At 45.1% G+C, this 22,084-nt stretch overlaps 2 protein-coding genes across 11 annotated transcripts in view; both read right to left on the reverse strand.

Annotated features, from left to right (window-relative positions):
- Positions 1–22,084, reverse strand: part of LOC119160933 (abasic site processing protein HMCES) — a 156,388-nt gene that overhangs the window by 123,458 nt on the left and 10,846 nt on the right. For 9 of the 10 annotated variants that reach the window (XM_075880398.1, XM_075880400.1, XM_075880404.1 and 6 more), the window contains one exon: positions 12,454–12,588. In XM_075880398.1, coding sequence (XP_075736513.1) covers positions 12,454–12,554 — 101 coding nt within the window. In that variant the 5' untranslated portion in view covers positions 12,555–12,588. The remainder of the gene's footprint in view (positions 1–12,453; positions 12,589–22,084) is intronic. The other variant, XM_075880397.1, reaches the window with a different exon arrangement.
- On the reverse strand, positions 3,550–6,210 carry LOC142777051 (uncharacterized). The gene is made up of 2 exons (XM_075881353.1): positions 6,200–6,210; positions 3,550–6,072 (listed from the first exon to the last, which is right to left on the reverse strand). Exons 1-2 carry the CDS (start codon positions 6,208–6,210, stop codon positions 4,926–4,928), a joined length of 1,158 nt encoding a protein of 385 aa, XP_075737468.1. The 3' UTR covers positions 3,550–4,925.

Consider the following 22,084-nt stretch of genomic DNA (forward strand, 5'->3'; position numbering starts at 1 on the left):
AATTTAATCGTGAGCATATTTATTATAAACTCACAAAATTGAGTACTCATTAGATCAGTCTAAATAACTTAATTCAAAGAATAGTTTGTATCAAGCTGAGCCAAATAAATGCTTTTTCTTGTTCCTTTCCTCACTATTATAGGTGTACTTTCCTCACTTATAGGTGTAGTGTTTTCAAGCAACATATTTGGGCGTACTTGGCATGTTAGCATTTGGTTTTTAGGGGCACTTCTGATAAGACGAACTCCTTATAACACAAACAAATGATCGCGGCCCCTTCGAGTTCGTCTTAAAGGGAGTTTACTGTACACTTATCAGAAGGCAAAGAAATCGTTTGATTTCGGAGTTGTCGTCCTGGCACCAATATTTTGCCGTGTGAAGTCTTGTGCTGGTGAAACGGGGGACACTGGGTGCAAGTTCCACCGATTCCCGTCTGATCCGGCACTGAAAAAAGCGTTGGTCGACTGGATGCCAAACTAGCAGAGTTTACTTTGTTCGCTGTACTTCACTCCAGACAAGTACACGCGCAACATGCAGTTGCTGACTAACTTCGGATAGTCGACGAAGAATGTTGTACCCCCCTGCCACAACAGTAGCCACACGTGCGGTGCACAGCAGACGATCAAAGAAATAGGGTGGCTAGAAGGGGCATTGTCATGGGAGAGAAGTGAACAAAGCACATTTTTAACACCGCTATGGGCGCGGCCGTCGTCGGGTGTGCGATGTTCCTTCCCCCGTGGGAACGTTCAGGATAACAGGATCCTCACACATCTCTGTTTTGTGTATTTGACACTGCACGTAAGCATGTGTAACCACCGTAATTACTCAAATCTAACGTGCACCTTTTTTACGATTAAGCGAGTTCATAAATCGCATGCGCGTTAGAATCAAGTACGACACAAAAAAAAAAAATGAATACGGTCATTCTATTGCCATCGACACTTCAAAAATGGCCGCCCCTTATGTGCGTCGGCATGGCCCACGCCTTCTCTAGGAAGATGCCTGCCGCATGAGAAAAAAAAACAGTTGCCACACCCTTTCCCTCCTTCATTCTGAAAATGTTCTCGGCCGCTACCGTCACCTGTGGCGGACGGTGCAACAACGCAACACTTTGCATAGCCTCCAAAACAGTGGTGCACAGTTGCAGGTCTCGAACAACTCTCGACTTACGCGCCCCTATGGGCCGCAGATGAAAAACGTTTAGCTGGTATCGCCCGTCGCCGTGATGACAGTGCCGGTCGTGAGCGCCACCGCGCTGAGCTTGTTTAAAACTGAAGGCAGGCCAACTCTGCTGGGAGCGCGAGCCATTCCTCGGGCATCTTTCTAGAGGAGGCGTTGGCATGGCGCGTCGGCCATTTCTGCCAATGTGTTTACCATGTGCGGCACTTCGTACGTGTGCTGAGGAATTCGTCGTATCGTAGTGCATTTACATCGACGGCATGGAAGAGCCGACTCTGAAGACTCGTCGAGTGCACCACGATGCTGCTTTTAAAAGAAAAGTAATCGCGTGTGCAGAAACGGACGGAAATTGGGCCGCATCGCGGTCGTTCGGAGTTCCTGAAACGTGCGTGCGGGATTGGCGGAAACAGAAGCAGAAGATTGTCGACTGCAAAGCTTCACGTAAAGGCTTCAGTGGACCGCAGCAGGGTCGGTTTCCGAAAATTAAAGAGCTGCTCGCCGAGTATGTGCTTGAACAGCGAGCGGCACAGCGGCCCGTGACGACAGAACTGCTCCAAGTGCGGGCTATGCAGTTAGCCTTGGAAAAAGGGCTAACGCGGAGCCAGTTCAAAGCGAGCAGGTGCTGGCTAAGTAACTTTATGAAAAGGAAAGAATTTTCCCTCCGAAGGCGAACGGGCATATGCCAAAAGTTGCCGGAGGAGTACGAAGAAAAACTTCTCAGTTTTCAGAGGTTCTTCCTCAACTTGCGGCACAACAATGGCTACCTGCTTGGGCAAATCGGGAATGCCGATCAGACGCCTCTGTACTTCGACATGCCTGGCACCACAACCGTCGAGAAGAAGGGGGCGAAACAAGTTCGCGTGCTGACATCGGGCCTCGAAAAAACTAGGGTGACGGCAATGCTCTGTTGCATGTCAGATGGGCACAAGCTTCCCCCGTACCTGATATTTAAGCGGAAAAAGATCCCGAAAGGAGTCGTTTTGTCGAGTGGTGTGATCGTGCCAGCCAACGAAAAAGGTTGGACGACGGACCTGGTCGCCGATTGGATCCATCACGTCTGGCGGAAGCGGCCTGGCGCCAGTTTGGGCCTGCGAGCGATGCTCGTGCTCGACGCATTCAGGTGCCATCTCGACCAGCGAATCAAGAACAAGCTCGCTGCTTGCAATACGGACCTTGTAGTCATACCTGGCAGCATGACGTCAGATCTTCAACCGCTGGATGTCTGCCTGAACAAGCCGTTGAAGGACAAGATGCGGGCGCTTTACACCGACTGGCTGATCAATGAACAACATGATTTCACGCCAGGCAACAGGATGAAGCGCGCCTCTCTGCAAGACTTTGCTGCGTGGGTGAAGGACGCGTGGTGTGCAATACCATCAGCCATGGTGATCAAGGCATTCAAGAAATGTGGTATCTCGAATGCCATGGACGGTACCGAGGATGAGATGCTTTGGGCTGTTGACAGTGATAAGGAGTTGTCCAGCAGCGACGAGGACTGACCTATTGCGCGACTCCTAACCCCGCCGTAGTGGTCACAGTTTTAGCTACAGGGCTGGCTGTTTGACTGTGTTTTATCTTTTGAAACTTCAGTGCATTAAAACCCGAATACTTGTTCTCAATGCGCAAAAGTTGACTCCTACAGACTTCTTTTTCTCTCCCGTCGCGGAAAATGGGTGCGCGTTACAATCGATGTCCTACTTTATTTTTTTTCATCGCGGAAATCGGGTGCGCGTTACAATCGAGGGCACGGTAGAATCGAGTAAATATGGTATGTTTGTGTAATGTGAATGATCCTGAATAGCGAAGCAATATTACCATGCCAACAAAAATCAGGTACGTGTTTTGTGCCTGGCTGTAAAAGTTGGTGCCACTAGTGTCTGGTAAGTGTGTTGTCGTATCGAGTTCCCAAGATTGCACTGAGACTGGAGCCGCGGGCCCGTAATAAAAAATGAGGCGATAAGGAACACACCAACAACTCCTATGTTTGTGAATGTCACTTTGAGGAGATGTTTATACAAAGGACTTATTGTCATGTTATGAACCGTGAAATGGTTGACATTCCCCTCTATTGGCTGCTGCTAACAGAGAATGCCATTCCTACAATTATCCTGGATGTGTCAAAATACCTCACAAATAAAACACAAACTGGAAGGAAAGAGAGAAATTTGTGCAAAGAAGGTGAGCCCCTGACCAAAAAAAAGGACACCTGTAAAACAGCAGCCACCGTAAGAAAGTGAACTAATAGAAGCGCAGCATGCCGCAGAATCTGAGTTTGCTGAAGTTGTGCATACTGCATGCACACTAACCCGATAGAAGTGGAGCCGCAAGGTGAAGTGAGTATGAAATTTTCCAGGGTGTCTAGCAAATTACAGAATTCAATTTCCCTGACTTTTCCAGGTTTTCACTGACCATTCTAGCTAAAATTCCCTGACCTATACAACAAACACCATTTTGTAGAAATGGTCCGTGAAGCATATTGAAAGGGTACAGAAAACACATTTCATTGTAGAGTAAAACATTTATTGCAACTGGCCTCATTCTCGAAATACACTTCAATTAGGGTTTGAGAGAGTTTATTTCGTCTTAAAGAATAGAAGCTTCAAGTTGCGCTTCACTAAGCAACCTTTGCTTTTTTTCTTGTAGCTCTTTAATCAGAGCTGCTGCTCTCTTTTTCTTCTTCTCTAATTCAGTTGTTTCATCTCGCTCTCTCTTTTTTGTTTGCAGCTGCTTCCTGTAGACGCTGTAGGCACTGCGAACTGTCTTCACCATCCTGTCGGTAATGTCTACTTGAGCGATGCCACCTGCTGCCAAGACCGCATCATGCACTACTCTCTGTGCCACAAGAGAATCTTCTTTCAAATTTTCAACAAGGCATTCCTTGTTGACAGAAAAGCTTCTCTCTACCGCAGCATTGCCGTGAGACAAGCACTAGAGGAGTTTTACAAAAAACTGCAGCTCCTTGTGATCCTGGGAACATATGTTTGTCCACAGAGTATCCAGCCTCTGTTTCTTCTACTGCTTTCTGAGCACACCTTCACGTAGGAGCGATGGGCTCGCTCTGCTTGCAAGCCGGTCATCCAGTGGTGCTCGGAAAGTACTTCAAGTGCCAGCGTAAGCTGCCTGGGACCAGCCTCCAAAAAAAATGCACAGACAGGGTCCAAACAGCCTGCACCCACGGCCAACTTGTACTTAAGCGGCGATATCTCCACCACTTTCTGTGCACAAGCCTTGACAAACGATATGCAGCATTTTTAAATTTCATTATTGCAAGCTGTGACAACTTCTTGTTCTTGCGGAGCTCGTTTTTTGCCCGAAAACTCAACGTCGAATGCGGCTACATTTATTGCATTTTCTGGTATGCTTAGGTCTATCTTCATCAACTTGGCGATCGTGTCGGCAGCATCGAGAACTTCCCGTTTTACAATTCTCGACAGCAGTGAACCCAGAATGCTCTAGTGCTGAAACAGTAATGGAACCATCGGTTTATCCGTTTGAAATTCATGCAGAAAGGGTTGCAATTTCTCAGCAATCGAAAGAGCAAAAACTAGCTTTGCTGACAAGACCTGATTAGACACAGCTTCTTCAACCACTTTGAAGCTTGAGCATGTTGGCCTCTTGTGTGCTTTTTCTTTACACTGCTGCACGAATACAATGAGGTGTGGTAGAATCTCCAGTGCCCCACAGATTACAGTACTGTTTTCCAGCCACCTCACTGCACAGAACTTCATGGGGAATTTCGAGCACCCCTAGAGGCTGACGAAGTCAGCGTGACGTGCAGGAACGCATTTGAACAGGTTGTAGGCGCTTCGAAGAAATGATACCAAATCCCAGCCAGATGCAACGTGGTCAGCTTTATAAGCACCATTGATTGCATGAAGGCCACAGCTTTCTATGTCGAGGATATGGCTCTCATCTGACTCGCGAAGCTCTTCCTTCAGAGACCGCAAAAACTTGACATTTGGCCCGTCCATGGACACTTGCAGGATTTTGGATCCTCTGATTTCCTCCACCGCTTGACGAAACGCTGACGCCAAGTCTTCAGCGCACGTATGACCCATGAAACAAAATGTCAGGTAACGAGTCTTCACGCTGTCGTCAGCAGCATCCCAGTATCTAATGAGAGCATCCATTTGTTGTTTCTGGGTGACCTTGTTCAGCGCCTCGTCGAAACAGACTACCAGGTAAGACACATTGACGAGACTCGACAGCAACATATTGCGAAAGTACGGCGCAATGCCATGGCAAATGGTGTAGCCTACCTTGTCTTTACCCAGCTGAACTTTTGCAGCCACCTCAGAAGTGGGAAACATCAGTGGAAAAAGTGCCGCAGACGCAGCCGCAGAACGAAAGGATCCATGTGTCATTATGGTATTGAGACACCAAAATATTTCTGCTTTAGTCGCGTTGTTCTTAAACAAAAAACCACCCACTGACCCTTGCACAGGAGCTGTAGTCACTGCAACTTCGGTAGCAGCAGGCGCAGATCCAGCGCTACTGCTAGGCGAGGCGTCCGTCAGGCTTTTAAAAAATGACAATAGCTTTGGCTGGGATGCACTTTTGAGAAAATTCAATGCAGCGATGTGCTTCTTGCTAAAGGCATGACTTGAAACAGCTCTGTGACCCATGTTGCTCAGCAAAAACGTTTTTTGGCAAACTGTACACATCGCTTTGTGCGGATCATTTTTCACAGGCCTAATCCAACTTGCATAGTCGGAGACACTTGGGTTCGCCCAGTCAGCATTAAAGGAACAATTCTTGCCTCCAGACAACTTCGATGAAAAAATATTTTGCAACGCGCGACACCGAAACGCAGCACTGATAAGCAGCGCGTGACACTGATGATCGCGTCTGAAATGCTGCAGGTCTGATGGATTTCTTCTCTCCGGAGTATGCCTTCACAGAAATGTACGGATATGTTCACTTCAAATCGCAGAAGCACTTAGTCGAGGACAACGTCGCACACCACAGTTCGCGCTATGCAGGAACTCCGGGAAAAAGTCCGCGAGAACGCAAAGCTCACAATTCACACATTTTCAGTCGTAGTAGAGCCTAGCCGCACTGTACAATAAAGGGACGTCGCCATGCTGGATTTATTGCGTGCAAACACAAGCTGGAACAAACTTTTGTTTTCCACTGAACCAGGGAACGTCACTTTCGGCATTTGCAAGTTCGAGGGTGCCAAGATGAATTACCTGCTGGAGCCAAAATTGGTGAAGGTTGAGGAGGTCGGCGAGCAAGTAGGAACGTCTCAAAAGAAGGCTGTGGAAGCGGTACTGCGCTTCCTGCATTTAAGGGGGGAGGCTACCCTGGAGACCGAACTTTTTTATTTTTTAAGAGATATGGATGAAACTTTCAGGGGTTGTTCACTACAATAAAACTAGCACAACTGCTAAGTTTCACGAAGCTGTGTTTCTTAGTTCCAGAGTTATTGAGGTTTAACTGGGTGCTTCACATGGGTGCCTGAGGAAGAGTCGTGAGAAATCCCAGGACATAGTAGAAAGCTGAAATTCATTGTGGTCATTCCTTGATAGCTATCCCAGGGCGCTACAAAGCCGTTTTTTTTAATTTCCTCCAAAAATTTTCACGCAACTTTGAATTTGATGTAACCAGTAATGACCAGATTCATCAAAAATTAATTGTTTATTATAAATTAACAGCACCAATTTTCAAAAAAAAGGAGCTTGTTACGCCCTTGCAAGGTCATTCAGGAACAGAATAAAAAAAACGGCACACAAATCTGATGAACGGTTTTGGAGTTCTTGCTTTCCTCAGCACCACAACTAGCAAAAAAATCTGTTCTGAGAAAACAGGCCGAGAAAGTTCAAAACACGTGTTTTCTTCAAAAAGCTCCAGCACAGTAGCTAGAAGCATCCTGGCGCACTCTTTTCTTCTTTTGCCTGGCCTCCATCTTCTCTTGGTGTCTTTTAGAATTCTTTTTTAGGCGTAAAGCGTCTTTTTCACGAGCTCGCTGGATGGCCAGATGACCTGGTTGAAGTCCAATGGAGTCCGATATCACTTGGGTTGCTTTGCAGCAGCCGGCATTGTAGCGCAGCACTGCTTCATGCAGTGCCGTTTCTACCGCGATCAAGGATGAGTGTTGTTCCTTCGGCATCAGAGACCACAGAATGGAGTGGAATGATTCTGATGGATTTTGCGTCTTCGCTCCCAGGCAGCGCTGAAGAAGCGACTTTTGTGACAGTCTTTCGTAGATGGGCAGCATAGCTGCAGCGACATAGTCCGGTAGGCTGTGTTTATGTTTTGGCTGTGGCTCACGCTTTGCCTCTGCAGCTCTATGGCGGCACCACGATTGAGCCCCCTCTGGGCAAAGTTCATGGTGAGGGTCCTGGTCAGTCGATGTGACGTGGTGATATGTTGCCATCACTGCACGCTGCATGGCTGTTAGGTCAGTTGAATTGTTTCTCAGGGCCCAACCATAATATCCTGTCAGCTTTTCAATGAGGGCTTTAGTCAGCTTCCCCTTCCCACTCAGTGGCTTATCACAATTTCTGCACAATGTTTCGAAGAGCACTTCCAATCCTTTTCTGAACATGGTTCAGACATTCTTCTTTTACAATTGGCACTAGCCCGTACACATTCTCTTCGGTGAGGGCAGCGAAGGTACGGCTGTCTCCGTCGGACACAAGAGTGGTGTACCGCAGGATATGCTTGGATACAGACCGCCCAAAGAGAGTCAAGCCTGCCTCCACTTCCATGCTTCCCGATTTTGCGTCTGTGTTTTTCTGGCAAATGTGGTGCTTCTGCCAGCTTTCGTATGCTGCATCTCCAGGTTTGGGCCCTGTTTGGCATCCAAGGCAGTGGTTTGAAAGAACTACAGCATCCAAGATGAGACCTGTAAAGAAGTCAATTACCGATCCCACTCCAATGTGTGATGTGTGACCCCGCTTATGCCATGTGCCATCGTACACTACGGTGATGTCCTTGCAGAAGCTGGGGTCCATTTCTTTATATGTTTTGATCACTGCTGTGGCAGAATCAGCATAAAACTTCTCCAAAGCGGTGGCCTCTGGCTTCCTGAACGTCTCTTTCAAGTGCTTTTGAAACGTCTTGTGGTGAAGACCTCTGTAAGAGACGTTCATGGCAGCCCAAAAGTCATTAAGAGCTGTTTGCCTCTTGCCTATTTGCTTTATAGCCATTAATGCGCGGACATTTACATCAAAGGCCTGCGTGTCCTTTTTGCGGGGTGATGTCCATAATTTATCGACGGTGCCACAAGAGGCGCACACGACTTCAAGTTTTGTTGCAAGTCCAAGCTTGGTGCTCTCTCGGACAGTCATAGCACCTTTTCAAACATTCTTTGCACACTGTGCGGCTGAGCACGACGTTAAAGATGTACATTTGAACGAGCGAAAAATGTTCGCCCTCACTTGTCACTGCAGGTGCAAGAGCCGGCTGCATCAGTTGAAATTTCTTCTGCGTCGCCGGCGTAGACTCGAGTTCAGCGCGAACGGCGTCACGACGTTTCGCATTCGCATCGATTTCTTCCTTCGTTAGGAAACGCATCCGCAGATGAAGCGACGGTCCACTCACGCTCGATGGCGGCACCGATTCAGACGAAGTGCTGGGTCTGGCGATATCAGAAGCACTCGGTGTCACACTGGATGGCATCGATTCGGAGCACGTGTCGAGCCCGGCGATCTCGGAAACACTCGGTGCATTTGCGGCTCCAGCCACACTCGATGTGTCGGATTCTCGACTGGCGACAGCCGACAACACAGTTCCGTCGCTGCAAGCGTCTACGCAGTCGGCACCAGCAGCAGAATAGCGGAATTTCGATGATCGTACAAGCCGCATAGCGCGCCTCCGCGCACCGGACTTCCGCACTGACTTCGGCTTCATTGCCGGCATCGCCCGCAACAACAAAGATGAAAGGCACAGAACTAGTGCAAAAAGAAAAAAAAAACAAGAGAAAATGATCGAAAAGATAGCACAAGGCGAAGAGCGGCTCGTAAGCAGACGTCTGTCGAGGCGGACGGAGCAGAGAGCAACAACGAAGCGAGCGCGCTGGACGCGCCATCGAGAGGAGCGACCGCCCCCGCTGCTGCACAGCAGCCAATGGCGGGCACGCTTTCTCCCGCGAGATATGAATGCGCTGCTCTAGCCAATCAGCGCTCCGCATCGCATCGTGGGAAAACGCCAATAGCGTCTCAACTGTGCTGCCGACGCCATTTTGCAAGGCGGCGAACGAGAGAGAAAGAATTCACGGTCAAAACAACACCAAGATGGCGCGGGACGACCGCATGGTCCGGGAATGGCGCGCGCGCGAAGTTTGGTTTGATTTTGGGATTTGCGCCTGTTTTGGACGCCACGGCGGCCTCGAAAATAGTATTTTTTTTGCACTTTGCGGTTGAATTAGGTGCTGATAATTACAGAATAGGTAGTTTATGATACATACAACCCAAAAATGTGTTTTTTCAAAAACCGACTTTTTCGCGATTTTTCGGTTTTCAAGGGCCGCGTCCCCCCTTAAGTGGCCCCTTAGAACGACTTTAATCTGAACGTCCTGCGTGTGTGTGTTCTTCGTTTCTATCCATCTCTCTCTCTCTCTGTCTTCTGTACAACCCCTTTTTCCCCACCCTTATGCAGGGTAGAAAATAAGTTACTTTTACCAGGTTAACCTGCCAGCATTTCCACTTTGTCTAATATTTTTCTCTCTGAACACAGGCGGAAAATATGAGCATTTTGCCAGCTTGTACATTTCTCTCAAGTGCAGCCTAAGCTAATGAGCTAGTAGATAAAGAGAAATTAAGCAGGTACTTTCACTCTTAATTATCAGCCGTAAATTGTCGTAGTGCATTCTTTTGCACTGAGGTGAACTTTTTCTGACTGTGGTGATGTGTGAGCATGTCGAAAATAAAGTATGTTTTTGCAGAACTGGCCGAAGCATCATACACTTTTTTTTTTGCATTGCCAAAAACGCTTGTTGAACTTATTTAGTAGTAGAATGACCAGAATATTGAAGAATTGCAACACGCAGTTTATAAATCTTAAGAGAATGTAGCCCTCTTTTTGAAACATTCAAGTTGCGGCCTCGCAATCATTATAGCTTTTGGGCAAACCAGAGCTGTTTTTTTTTTTTTAAGAAGTACATGCCGGTAAGGCCGAACTAGAGAATAACAACAAAAAAAGAAAAGGCTGAAGAGCACCTCATATAGGGGTCGGATGTGGAACACAAAGATTTACATAAACATGGGCCACTGTCAGCTACACTTCCGCCGCAACTAGTGTGTATCTCGTGCAGAGATACTAATAAGACTTTAGTGTTCCAAAACCAAGATAAGATTATGAGAGCCGCTGTAGTGAGGGGCTTTGAAAATTTCTACCACCTGGGGTGCCTTAGCGTGCACCTAAACTAACTTAAGTGCACAGGCCTTGAGCATTTTCACATCCGCCGAAAATGCTGACGCCGCAGCCGAGATTCGATCCCACGACCTGCGAGTTAGCATTTGAGCACCGTAACCACTAGACCACCGCGTAAAGTCCTCGAGTAGAGACTGGCAACTCAATAAACTCCTCCATTGCATATTATTTAGCCAGTTTAACTTACAACAATAGCACACTGCATAACGAACCAAAACGCCTAATACCTGCTTACCTAAGGCCGTCAGCTGCGCTCTACCAATACCTGTGAACGCACTTCTGATGAAAGTAGCGCCTCCTAAACCTGCCGCCGTGCTTCATTGCACGTACGTGCACCTCCTGGCACTCGCCTGTTTCACTGAAAAGAAGCGACACGCAGACGAAGATACGTCACGAGAACTTGTGCGTGTACATACTACCGCCTGGTGGCACTGCTCCTACCATGTTATGATGTCAGTGTACTGTAGGAACCAGAACTAGCTTTTAAAAACATGCTGTAATTAATTTTTCAGGGTGCACTCACACTTACCGTTAAAATTGTAGGGCTAAGCCTATCATTTCACGTGAGAAATGCAATAAATGAAAAATTTCCTGCTGGTACCCATTTAAGATGTACAAGACAGCCCGAGTAAGCATGCTGTCAAATGAGACAGCTATCTTGTTTGCACTCCCCACTTTTTCATGGTACTCTCCTCGTGTTCGTACCATAAGCAACTAAACTTGCAGTGGCTACACAAGTCAGAGTATTTAAATGCCACGTGCCAGAATTATTGCATGATTGCCCAGTGATATATCAGCATTAAGATCTATATATTTGCAAAGAACAAACAAAAGGCAGCCCACTGTTGCAACTGTGGCATAAAAGCTGTTTGTGAGTGCAACCCAGCAAAATAAACAAATGAGCACCTAAACCATCCAGTGGTCTAAATGTAGTTGTGGTAGGGAAGTTGTGCACAAGTCTGCAATGAACGCGTAGCCGTGAGAATTCTTTAGAACGATGCCTTAGTAGTCGAGTTAGATGTGTTTTATGGTCGATACATGGAGATTGCTCTTTACTTTGCTATCCTCTGCTGCCTTCTTCTCTCAAAGCCGTTTTGCCCTCCTCACCGTGTGCCCCTCCCAATCTCGCATGACATACGTCTTCGCTGACGCACTGTTGAAAAGACCGTCTACTTCCGATGGCCGAGACTCCATCAACTTTGTGCTTGTTGGCTAACCGCTGTTGCCGTGCCGGCCCATGCTCATGTGCACACCCCTTCAAAGGATCACCAGCATGATGGATCCATATGGTGATGCCGTGCCAGGCACCTCTCAGCAAGATGAGGAGCCACCACAGCATGATGAACAACAAGGAGCATGGGCTTGCAGACTAAGCAGAACAGTAGGTCCTTGCAATCACAGCATGATTTGTGCTACGCGTCAGAGATTGAGGTTCATAAGGTCACATCGTGGCCAGAAAGAAGGGATCGTTCCTTGGAATTAGTGGCCCACCCAGGGTTCGAAGCACTGCCAAGTGGGGCATCGTTGATTGTCACGTCATTTTGCACACAATGCGTTTTTTCACTTGAAAAAATATCAGAGGTGGTTTAGGGGCCTTTTAAGTCTGCTTTCAATACTGGGGCCACAGTATAGTGAAAGCTTCAGGCACATGAGCATTTGCTGCATAGCTAGAGGAGAATCCCCATGTCTCTGTATGCTGGAAGTGTTTTTCTCTATAGCTTTTGCATGAACTATATTAACGTAGCAAGTTGGGCCATTTGGAACATACTCATGATGGCCATTGCAAACAAAACAAGAGACAAAGTACACGTCACAGGCGCTTTCTTGTCTTGTTTGCACTGGCTGTCATGACCAAGAATTGTACTTTCGCCAAAGTGAATGCAAGAGTTTGCATACCAATAGCTTGTGGGAGCTATATTGTACGAAGGCTCGCAGGTGCCGCCCACATCATCGCACCATTCTGGAGGCTGGTATAAGCCATAAGGGTCTTGGTACATGCAGGCAAAGCTCAGGCATTCCTTTGAAAGACTGCTGCAATAAAGTAAAAACAATACATTAGTACACAAAAAGAAAACCACGGTGTTGTACACTCATTAAAATTATAAAAACAGTTCCTAACTCATGGATAAGTAACCCATAAGCTACATTTAGGCTGCTCCGAGGAATGGGGGAAAATAAAATAGAGAGACAAGCAACACATTTGGGTTACTTAAAGGGGTTCCATCAAATTTGGAGACTAAAACAAGCCCCTTGTGTGTTTCCTCTGTTTGCTACGACACTTCACACAAATGGTCAGACCTGCAAATGTTTACAATATATTTTAATTCACCTCCAAAGTGTACATACATGCTCATTCATTTTTCCTATCGAAGCCCATCACAAGCGTGTCCAGAACTGCCGTAGCTCTGTAGGAAGGGCAATGAAAATTGTACTTATATCATACCAAGTCATTAGTGAGCATAGGCATGTGCAGGTTCATCGCAGCGCACCTCCTCCGTATTATGTGAAGTGTTTGCACCCTTCCCCCTCGTAGGTGACTGAGAGTGCCACCCCCTTAACCCCCCCCCCCCTTGTGCACTCGCCAATCTTGTGAGATGAGTGACCTCCAGACACCACCGCCACTTATGTACCAGCAAAGCATCGCGGCTGATGCACGTTTGTTTTGCCAACACATGTGTGGCACGTGTGTGCGAGAGCAGACGCTAATCAGCACGTCAAGTGACCAAGCCACCTATACTGCTAGACACAGCCCGATTCGGCTTGGAGCCCAAAAACTGAAACCGAAAATTGTCCACATAAAAAAGGCGAAAATTTATTTAGCGAGAATACATTGATATTGGTACATCTATTAAGGCTTCCTAGAGCTATGATAAACGCTTGCCACAAAGAAAGTGCAAGCCACAAATATGGTGGCACCATCCCTTTAAATTTGCATGCTTATCAGCCAAGTTCCAGTGTTGAGAAAGTGAAATACTGTCACTAAAATGGAAGTGAACATGTGACAACGTTTTGCTTTAGAAGCTGAATTTCTTGGTTCTTTAATGTGAACTTGAATGAAAAAGAATAGCCGCGGCCAATGATATTAAAAAGCTGTTCCAATAGCCATCAGTGCAAGAACAAAAAAGCAAGCGTTGTGGCTTTAAAGAAAAAAGGTCGCGCTTCTTAAATTTTTCTTGTCTACACCAGCATGAAAGAAATTGCAACAGAAAAATAAATGAAAGACTACAACAGTGAAAGAAAAACTGCAAATATTTCTGCACACCGTTAGCTTATATACGAGGTCTGTTAGAAAAGTATCTCTTTGCCAGAAACGGGGGGACAGCCAAGTGGAAACCATTGGAAAGATCAAGACTGCTTTCGATGATGACACTATGAGCCACGCAAAGATTAAGGAGTGTACTACGGGTTTAAGGACGGCCGCAGATCAGTGGAGAGCGAGCAACACTCTGGTCGGCCATCAACATGCCGAAATGCCCAGGTCATTGCCGAAGTGAATGCTGTGGTTATGCAGGACCACCGTGTGATTATACAGGGAAACTGCGGAAGAGGTAGGCATCAGCACTTTCTTTGCACATTCCATTATGACCAAAGATTTGGCCATGAAGAAAGTTGCGGCAAAATTAGTGCCGAAACTGCTCACGGTGGAGCAAAAGCAACTTCGTCTTAAATCTCACAGGACATGTTGGATTTCACAAGCAGTAACCTTAACTTCATGAACACCATTATCACTGGTGACGCATTTTGGGTGTATGGGTATGACCCAGAAACCAAATACCAGTCGTCAGAGTGGAAGCATTCCACGTCACAAAGACCAAAGATGGCCCCCCAAGTGCTCAGCAACGTCAAAGTAATGCTGAGTGCTTTCTTCACTCCCGCGATGTGGTACACCACGAGTACGTGCCACAGGGTCAAACAATCACCAAAGAGTACTACAGGGATGTCCTCCGTCGCCTACGTGATGCTGTGCGGTGCAACAGACCGGAGTTGTAATCAACAAGAAACTGGCGGATTTATCACGAAAATGCTCCTGCACATTTCTCACACTTAGTTCAGAGTTTTTTTGGCAAAAAGTGCAACTCCTGTAGTTCAACAGGCTACTTAGCCTCCCGATATGGCCCCCTGAGACTTCTGGCTGTTTCCCTAACTCAAGAGGACATTGAAAGGAGAGCGATTTCACACAAGGGAGGACATTATGGCTGCAACGACAGCTGAGCTAAACTCCATTCCGAAAGAGGCCTTCTTAGAGTGCTTCCAACAACAGAACCGCCGGGAGAAGTGTGTAAAGTCCCAAGGAGACTACTTTGAGGGGGATTCATTTTCAAATGCTCCAATTATGCCAGTTTCTCTTTTTTTTTTTTCTTCCACCAAAGGTCGAATACTTTTCTAACACACCTCACAGACAGCCAGCCTGATTCTTTGTTATAAGAATAATGCTGTGACCACTATAAGAGTGTATGCCTTTCTGATGCAAGGTCTATCAGGCTGTCATTCTTTGCTAAAATAAAATTCATAGCTTCTTTATTTACGATATACAAGTCTGTTTTGTCATCACTGCAACTGCAAGCACCCAGTAGGAGGTGGTGCAATTCTTTGCTATAAGAAGAATTCTGTGAGTTTTTAGGAACTATAGGCAGCCTACTGTGATGCAGTCTATGAATCCTGACTACTACACCCTTGGACTATTTTTTTTAATGACAGTTGTACACCACATAAGTGTATGCTAGCTTAGATTATGGCTGCAATGTAGAGCTCATATCACCAAAAGCCTCATCAGAAGTTACACGGACCCACACCTTACAGTCCATAAGTAGTGAAGCAATCAAGTGCTACACAAGCGATAGTAGAGCGTTTTGCACTATATAGTAGAGCGTTTTGCACTATATAGTAGAGCGTTTTGCACTATTCTGACTCCATGCCTGCAACGCAGCATGGCAACACCTTTGCCATGTTACCGTGCTGTATACCGTGCTGTTGACGTGGTATTGCCCCACGTCAACATGACACCACTGTGGCCAGGCTCGGTGTCTGGATTTGAGTAGAGAGTTTCAGTAGTAGTGCAAAATTAAGCTAGCCTTTACTTGGTAAGAGCTTGACCAAGCAGATGAGCAAAGCTTCCAGGAAAGTAGAGAACGAAAGACCAGAGAAGAGTCTTGAACCCCCATTCTAAGTAATCAAGCTCAGTACCGGAGTTTCATTGCCCCACAAACTGATTGCTGCTAAAAATTTCTCGCATCCCTCAAGAACTAGTGAAGTTACAGGGATTGCTCGCATGCTTCAATCAAATGCTTTCTCTCATTATGACAAGCACACTAGATGCTACACAGAGAGAGATGACACAGGAGAAAGACGTTACACAAGCAGGTATGATGAAATGCAATCAGTCTCTCCCACTGTGATTTTTGTTTATGAGTATGGCCCAATGTGTAATGTGGTGGTTTCATTTTTTTTATAGAAGAGCCAGATGCACTTTAACTGAAATTGAGAAAAACGCACTTTTTTTCTACGGACAATATGTTCAGGCCTACTCAAGCAACTTTTTGCCAGTATGGCCCACGTCCCTAACTATCCCAAATCTATATTGTGGCTAAAATCCCTAACTATCACAAATCTATATTGTGGCTACGGACAATATGTTCAGGCCTACTCAAGCAACTTTTTGCCAGTATGGCCCACGTCCCTAACTATCACAAATCTATGTTGTGGCTAAAATCGACATAACCCAGTATTGTCAGTATTGAAAAGTAAAGCTCGCATGTGGCTCGTACAGATTGGGGAAACTGCATTTAAGCATGAATTAGCTTGTAAAATAGGTGTGAAATGACTCAAATGAGTCATTTCACACCTATTTACAAGTCATTGATTGATTTGTGGGGTTTAACGTCCCAAAACCACCATATGATTATGAGAGACGCCGTAGTGGAGGGCTCCGGAAATTTTGACCGCCTGGGGTTATTTAACGTGCACCCAAATCTGAGCACACGGGCCTCGACATTTCCGCCTCCATCGGAAATGCAGCCGCCGCAGCCGGGATCCTATTTACAAGTCACACCGTGTAACAATATCCAGTAATCTAAAGTGGAGGACCCATTTGGAAAACATTTGTGCGGTGGCGGAGAGAAAACTATGGTACTTGCGAAGAAAATTATAAGACTTGCTACGACTCCCGTTAAGCTAGCAGCATATCTCACTTATATTCAGCCAACATTGGAATATGCCAGCATTGTGTGGGATCCCTCGGAAATCGGCCTCATTAATATGCTAGAAAGAGTACAAAGGCGAGCTGCCAGGTTTATTCTTTCAAAGTACTCCTCGACTGAGTCAGTAACAGAAATGCTACGCTCTCTTTAACTGCCCACTTTAGCCAAACGACGGCAATTGGCAAGGATGAAGTTCTTGTTTTTATTGTCAAAAAATAAATTAAACATAAACTCAACAAAATACTTAACGCCACGCCGCGGAAAAAACCTAAGAAGTGTAAACGATCACACATACGAAGTGCCGCAACAGCGTCTCAATGTATATGCGAATTCATTTTTTCCCAAAACAATTCGTCAGTGGAATGCTCTGCCATTACCACTGGTTCATTGTGTATTTCTCTGTAAGCATGGTCTACTATGTTAATTTATTGCAATTCATTTGTATGCTTACTACGACTGCACTGTTTTTCCTTCAGCCTCAATGCCAGTGTTTCCAATCATATGTCATGTAACATTTACAAGTTCAAGTGTTGATGTTTAAATTGCTGTATGATTTGAATGTATTGATGTTTGTCATTCTTAGTATGTCCCACCCCTGTAACAGCCGAAAGGCTAACAGTATTTGGAAAATAAAAAAAAATAAATAAATGAGTGGGCACGTTGGCTGGTCATCTTGTAGCACCATGTTCAAGCCGCTTCTTTTCTACGTGCAGATATTCCTGTGCGGTGCAACAGCAATGGCCAGCGCACATCAAGATGCTACCAACTTTGTCATCGAAGAACGTAATGCTACTTCTGCGCAAGCGTCAGCCATAATCGACGAGGGTTGGGCTACACTACTTCCAGCGCCATCAACGTCAATTCAAGTGGATGAAAGACGCCCCCCATCTCCGTATTTTTTCAGTGGGCACGTTGGCTGGTCATCTTGTAGCACCATGTTCAAGCCGCTTCTTTTCTACGTGCAAAGACTCCTGTGCGGTGCAACAGCAATGGCCAGCGCTCATCAAGATGCGACCAACTTTGTCATCGAAGAACGAAATGCTACTTCTGCGCAAGCGTCAGCCATAATCGACGAGGGTTGGGCTACACTGCTTCCAGCGCCATCAACGTCAATTCAAGTGGATAAAAGATGCCCCCATCCCCGGATTTCTTAAGTGGGCACGTCGGCTGGTCATCTTGTAGCACCATGTTCAAGCCGCTTCTTTTTCTACGTGCAGGTTAGTAACAAAATATCATCTGTTAAAACTAGCAATCGTTATTTCGTCCAGCTGACGTGCCCACATAGCTTGTATACCTTGTATTGTGACATTAAGCAAGTGTTTTTGTCCCTACTGATGCTATGTCGGGACGTTGAATCCAATCCAGGACCCTCCACTGCGGAATTGTTGTCACAGTTGATTGAAGGTCAAAACAACATTCAAAAAAGGCTTGATGATACCGAGCTGAAATTGAAAACTGTGGAGGAAACTTCTGAGATAATTAAAGGATTCAGCGATAAACTTCGCAGCCTGGAAAATACGGTTCAAGACCTAGAACGTAAGCTCGTTGATTTAGAGGACAGAAGAGGCGTAACAACCTTGTTGTGTTCGGCATACCGGAAAAGAATGATGACCTCATGGATAGCGTAGTCTGCAATGTGTTCAGGCATGCTTTAGACGTGAACGTAAACTCAGTCGAGCGAATTCATAGGCTAGGGCGAAGGCAGCATGGCAAAAATTGCCCAGTGATCGTGAAGTTTTTCAACCACAGGGAAAAAGTTAACGTTCTCAAAAGTTGCTTCAAATTAAAAGGGAAGGGAATCTCAGTCTCGGAGGATTTCTCTGCAAGCACTCGGCACGTCAGGAAGTTACTATGGAACCGAACTTCAGATATTAGGAAATCTGGCACAAAGGTTAAACTTGTACATGACAAAATTAAGATTGACAATCGATTGCTAACATTAGATGAAGTTCAGCGTGGAATTGTCTCTGCGAGCAGACCGCTTACCAGAGCAACTCGCAACAAATGAAACGACAAGAACGGGAGACTTTTCCGATGCCTAAATATTAACACCCGTAGTATTCTAGCAAAAAGCGATGATTTAGACAGTGTTGTGTTAACGTATCACCCTCACCTCTTTATAATAACTGAAACCTGGCTTCGCGCCGACGTTAGTGACGATGAGATCACGCCCCAGGGTTACCGCATGTATCGCAAAGATAGGAGTAGTCGAGGCGGCGGAGTTCCAATCATATTTAAGGAAACCTTAGAAGTTGAAAGATTAGCCGATATACCAGATCTTGAATGCGTAATTGTGAAAGTAGACACAGGCGATCTTAAGTTCATAGTCGGCGCTTTTTACCGCCCCCCAGGCACAGACGAAGTATTCTTTGATAAGCTTAATGAATTTCTTTGCATGGTCCACAGTTGCTCTAGTAATATAATAGTTGGCGGTGATTTCAACGCTCCTTCACTTATATGGGATACTGATTTTCCTGTACCGTCTTCAAATGCAGCGAAACGTTTAGTCGATATAGTCCTTTTTCATGATTTAACTCAACTAGTTAAGCAACCAACTCGCGTACAGAATGCTACTGCTACAACTCTGGATCTTTTTTTCATTAGCAACAGCATGCTGCGTCGTGTGCAGACACCAATGTGCTTGATGGAATATCCGATCACAAATTGGTTTACATGTGCATTAATCTTAATGACGTTCCAAAAGGCAAGAGGGAAGAATGCGTGGTGTCTGTCTTCTCGCGCGCAAAAGACGTAGAAATACTGGACACATTAGACTTACATTTTTCTCGATTCACTTTACTTTCTGAATCTAGTACTTGTACTGTTAACAACCTTTGGTGTTTCTTCAAAAACCTTGTGTTGCAGTGCGTTCATGACTTTGTGCCAGAAAAAGTGAAAATAATAAAAAATGTTAGCCCATGGATTACTATGCCAGTTGTTCATTTGGGGTGAAAGGCAAACAGGATAAGAAAACGGCATCGTCAGAACCCCACTCCGTCGACCATGCTTAAACTCAGTAACGTGCATAAAGAATTAAAAGACAGTATCAAGGAAGCAAAAGATCAGTACTATAACGTCACTTTAGAAAACTTCTTGCTGTCATCTCCAGCGAAATTCTGGCAGCATTTCGCCCCAAACAAGAAGCGTTTTCATAATATATGTGTTCATGGGACTATCGTAACTAATAAAAAAACTATTGCAGAATCTTTTAACACGTTTTTTTGTTCAGTATTTACTGATGACGATGGAAGTAAACCATGTTCAAAAACGCTTCATGATATCCCACCAATAAGTGACCTTACAATATCTGAGGAAGGAATCTTGTCTCTACTTCTTAACATAGATCCCAAAAAGACACCTGGAATTGATAGCATACCTAACACGTTCCTTGTGAGGTATGCTGAATGGTGCTCGAAATTTTTGTGCATCATTTTTCAAATGTCACTGTCAAAGCGCGCGCTTCCAGATGACTGGAAATTCGGAAAAATTATCCCTATACCCAAATCACCTAACACTTCTCTCGTCTCCGCCTATAGACAGATTTCCCTGCTTTGCTCATGTGCGAAGGTATTAGAACATATTATATTCAAGCATCTCTCAGTTTTTCTCGAGGAAAATAATTTAATCAATGACCAACAACACGGCTTTCGAAAAGGATTCTCAACCGTCACACAACTGTTGGAAACCGTTTATGACATTGCAGCTATTCTAGATAGGCAAGGCCAGGTTTACATGATTTTCCTAGACTTCGAAAAAGCATTTGATCGCGTGTCGCACCCAAAACTTCTCGCGAAACTTAAACCTATACTAAAAAACAGAACAGTACATTAACTTCATGGATTGAGGCCTACCTTTCTTATCGAAATCAAATAGTTTCTATAGATAACGTCCAGTCTGATTCACGACCAGTGAAATCGGGAATCCCTCAGGGCTCTGTGCTTGGGCCACTTCTTTTTTTAATTTTTATAGACGACATTGCCAATGATATCCCGGTTTCTATTAAGTTATTTGCAGATGATTGCATTCTCTATCAGGAAATACGTAGTGCAGACGACCAGGTTCTTTTAAACACAGCGTTAACAAAAATATCTTCTTGGTGTGCAGTGTGGCAAATGAAGATTAATGAAAAGAAAACGGTAGCTATGACCGTTACGCGCAAGCTGCTTCCTTTGAAACACTCATATTGCATCAATGGTCAAAAACTATCGTTTGTTAAAGCTTATAAATACTTGTGGGTTGTATTAAGTGCAGATTTTAGGTGGAATGAGCATGTTGCCTACATTGAAAAGAAAGCTTTACAGAAACTAGCATTTCTAAGACGTTCTTTGCGCAAATCTACCCCCAAATTAAAATTAATTGCGTATAAAACATTTATCCGTCCAATCCTCGAGTATTCATCTGTGGTTTGGGACCCTCATAGCCAAGTAAATATTAAAACACTTGAAATGATTCAAAGAAAAGCAATCCGATTTGTATATAATCGCTACAGCGCTCTGACGTCACCCAGTGAACTGTTAAAAAAAGCCGACTTGGATACCTTGCAGGCAAGACGGCAACACGATCGATTGAAGTACATGTTTCTACTTTACCACGACAAGTTGCGCATAGACAAGCATGTGTACATAAAAACGGTTCACCGACGATCAACTCGTTCTGAGCATCCAAAAAAACTGAAGGAATATTCCTGTCAAACAAAAGCTTTTAAAAACACTTTTTTTCCGCGCACTGTCACTAATTGGAATGCTCTTTCTGCCGATCTGGTGAACTGCGAAACCGTTCAGTCGTTCATGGAGAAACTTAAACACCAGGAACCCACTTGACTTTGATCTTTCTTTGCGCTTCGCCCTCTATTTTTCCACTGCGTATCCTGAACAGGCTTCCATTTATGTTCCACTTTTTATCACTTTTTTCATATCAATGCATTGTATTTTTGAAATTTGAAATGTTGCGATTTTTGAAACGTTATATTTTTTTTTTATTTACAGGTACCTCAAAGACCCCAATGAGTGGGGTTTTACATGAGGGGTGTTGAAGCACGAAAATTACACAATTGATCAACAAACACAAAAAAAAAAGAAAACGAGCGTATCACGAAAGGGTATCAAGCACGCTCTGTTAATAAAAAGCATACAATGCCAACCAACGAAGCATACCAACGAAGCATAAAAAGCATACAATGCCAACCAGCGAAGCAGATAACACCACTAAGGATAATCGCATACATGACACAAAAATAATCAGTACAGAAGTTTTTCAACGGCAGCTTTGAACTGAGTCGGGTTTGTTTTGGTGACGACACTTTCAGGAAGGCTGTTCCATTCGATGGCTGT

This window comes from Rhipicephalus microplus, chromosome X (assembly GCF_043290135.1).
Source record: "Rhipicephalus microplus isolate Deutch F79 chromosome X, USDA_Rmic, whole genome shotgun sequence".
Taxonomy (NCBI): domain Eukaryota; kingdom Metazoa; phylum Arthropoda; class Arachnida; order Ixodida; family Ixodidae; genus Rhipicephalus; species Rhipicephalus microplus.